Here is a 2,060-nt window from a genome sequence, read left to right on the forward strand (position 1 = left end):
ACATATAATAATTTTTTTTTGGCACATAGGCTCCAATAAATAAATCTTTGGCTTTCAATCATACTGAGTTTCTCAATATCGTTCTAATCAAATGAAATTATTTTTTCTTAAAAATTAAAAAGATAAATAAAGTTAAAAATTAAAAAGAAATTAATTATTTTAATAGGGAAAAGTTTTGAATTAAGTAGAGAAATAAGAGGAAAAAAGGTAAATATAAGAAAGTAGAGGTACAAAAATGCAAGAAATAACAAAAACAACATGAAAAGTAGAGCTACCTACCAAATCCATTACTAACTTAATTGCAGCCACTCGTCTTTCTCACCAACTTAAATACAATCCAAATACTTGAATTTTAATAATTGAAGGGTCCCGAGTCAATTGCAAATGCCTCTCTCTCTCTCTTCTCACCACCTTCCATTTATATTCCTCTTTCCAATTCTCCACCTTGTCCACAAGCTCACACCCTCTCATATTTTCTACCAATCTCTCTCTCTCTCTCTCTTTTTTTAGGGCACAAAACTTAGCCATGGGCAGATCTCCTTGCTGTGAGAAAGAGCACACCAACAAAGGTGCATGGACCAAAGAGGAAGACGAGCGTCTTATCAACTACATCAAACTTCATGGTGAAGGTTGTTGGAGGTCTCTCCCCAAGGCCGCTGGTAACTTAAGCCTCTTTCTCTCTCTCTCTCGCTCTTTCAAACTAGTTGATAGATTCCCAGTGCTTATTTAAATTGTTCTTTGAGGGTTTATGATCTATTGGTTGATATTCGTTTGATTCCCTTAGGTTTGCTTAGATGTGGCAAGAGTTGTAGGCTTAGGTGGATAAACTACCTGAGGCCTGATCTCAAGAGAGGCAACTTCACAGAAGAAGAAGATGAACTCATCATCAACCTTCACAGCTTACTTGGAAACAAGTATATTTTTTTCTTTGTTTCTTTCAACCAGAGCTTATTTTGATTCGTACGAACAAATTAATGTTTGATCTCATCTGGGTTTTTTCTTTTTTTGTTCTAAAAATGATTTTCTCTTTCTATTTCTTAGATGGTCTCTTATTGCTGCTCGCTTACCTGGAAGAACAGATAATGAGATAAAAAATTATTGGAATACCCATATTAAAAGAAAGCTCTACAGTCGTGGAATTGACCCTCAAACTCACCGTTCTCTGAACTCTACTGCCGCTGCCACCACCACCACCACCACTACAGCCACGGCGCCACTTAGCAATAGCAGAAGCAGCAGCAGCAACTACAATAACAACCAGAATAATAAGAACAACACAAATGTTTCTCAAATAGAAACACAAGATTCATTAGCTCAATTTATGAAAGCGCCAGATTGTATCAATATGAATATTTGCAATTCCAATATAAAAATTCCAACAGATTCATCAGCTGAAGAGTCCAACTGCAGCAGTGGGGTGACCACAGAAGAAGTTTGCCCAGAAATCAATCTTGAGCTATACATAGGCCTTCCATATCAGCAGAAGCCTCAAGTTTCCTCAAATTTTAAAGAGAAGAAGCAAGCAAACCACCACCACCATCAGCAAACTCAACAGCAAAACTTGACATATGGATGCTCTGGGGCGTCTGCTAAAGATGTATGCTTGTGTTGTAATTTAGGGTTGCAGAGTAATCAAACATGTAGTTGCAGAGTGATAGAGACATCTTTTACAGCGGATAGTTTCAGTAGATACTACAAGCCTCTGAATTCTTGAAGCATGGGAACTGGGAAATTAACAAACCAAAACCCAACCTAAGCCATATAGAGTTGTAAGATTCCAACAATTTTAGCATATAAATTTTCTATGTGCATCGATTTTGGCTCTACTTTTCCATTTATTTTTTATTATATTGAAAAAATAAAATCATAAATCTACCAATCCATGCATATTTATGCAACAGATACATAACAATAACAATGGGGAAAATTATTGAATTTTTTTTTTTTCTAAAATAACACTAGTTGAATATAGAAATTTGCTAGAAATATGAATATGAATAATATTAATCAGGTATGAATTAATATGGTAATTATCAAATTCAGTTGAAGTTACATTTATC

The 2,060-nt window shown here is 35.0% G+C and overlaps 1 protein-coding gene across 1 annotated transcript; it reads left to right on the forward strand.

The window, feature by feature from the left end:
- The first annotated feature begins 354 nt into the window (after positions 1 to 354).
- On the forward strand, positions 355 to 1,824 carry LOC122721539 (myb-related protein 308-like). Its single transcript, XM_043949425.1, has 3 exons — positions 355 to 659; positions 785 to 914; positions 1,042 to 1,824. Exons 1-3 carry the CDS (start codon positions 527 to 529, stop codon positions 1,712 to 1,714), a joined length of 936 nt encoding a protein of 311 aa, XP_043805360.1. The 5' UTR covers positions 355 to 526; the 3' UTR covers positions 1,715 to 1,824.
- The last annotated feature ends 236 nt before the right edge of the window (positions 1,825 to 2,060 follow it).

Source organism: Manihot esculenta, chromosome 13, assembly GCF_001659605.2.
Source record: "Manihot esculenta cultivar AM560-2 chromosome 13, M.esculenta_v8, whole genome shotgun sequence".
Taxonomy (NCBI): Eukaryota; Viridiplantae; Streptophyta; class Magnoliopsida; order Malpighiales; family Euphorbiaceae; genus Manihot; species Manihot esculenta.

Excerpts from the sequence above, each read along its gene's own strand:
- LOC122721539 (XM_043949425.1), top strand. The coding sequence starts at position 527 with ATGGGCAGATCTCCTTGCTGTGAGAAAGAGCACACCAACAAAGGTGCA. Across the intron at positions 660-784 it reads GTCTCTCCCCAAGGCCGCTG|GTTTGCTTAGATGTGGCAAG; the intron begins GTAACTTAAGCC and ends TGATTCCCTTAG. Across the intron at positions 915-1,041 it reads CACAGCTTACTTGGAAACAA|ATGGTCTCTTATTGCTGCTC; the intron begins GTATATTTTTTT and ends TCTATTTCTTAG.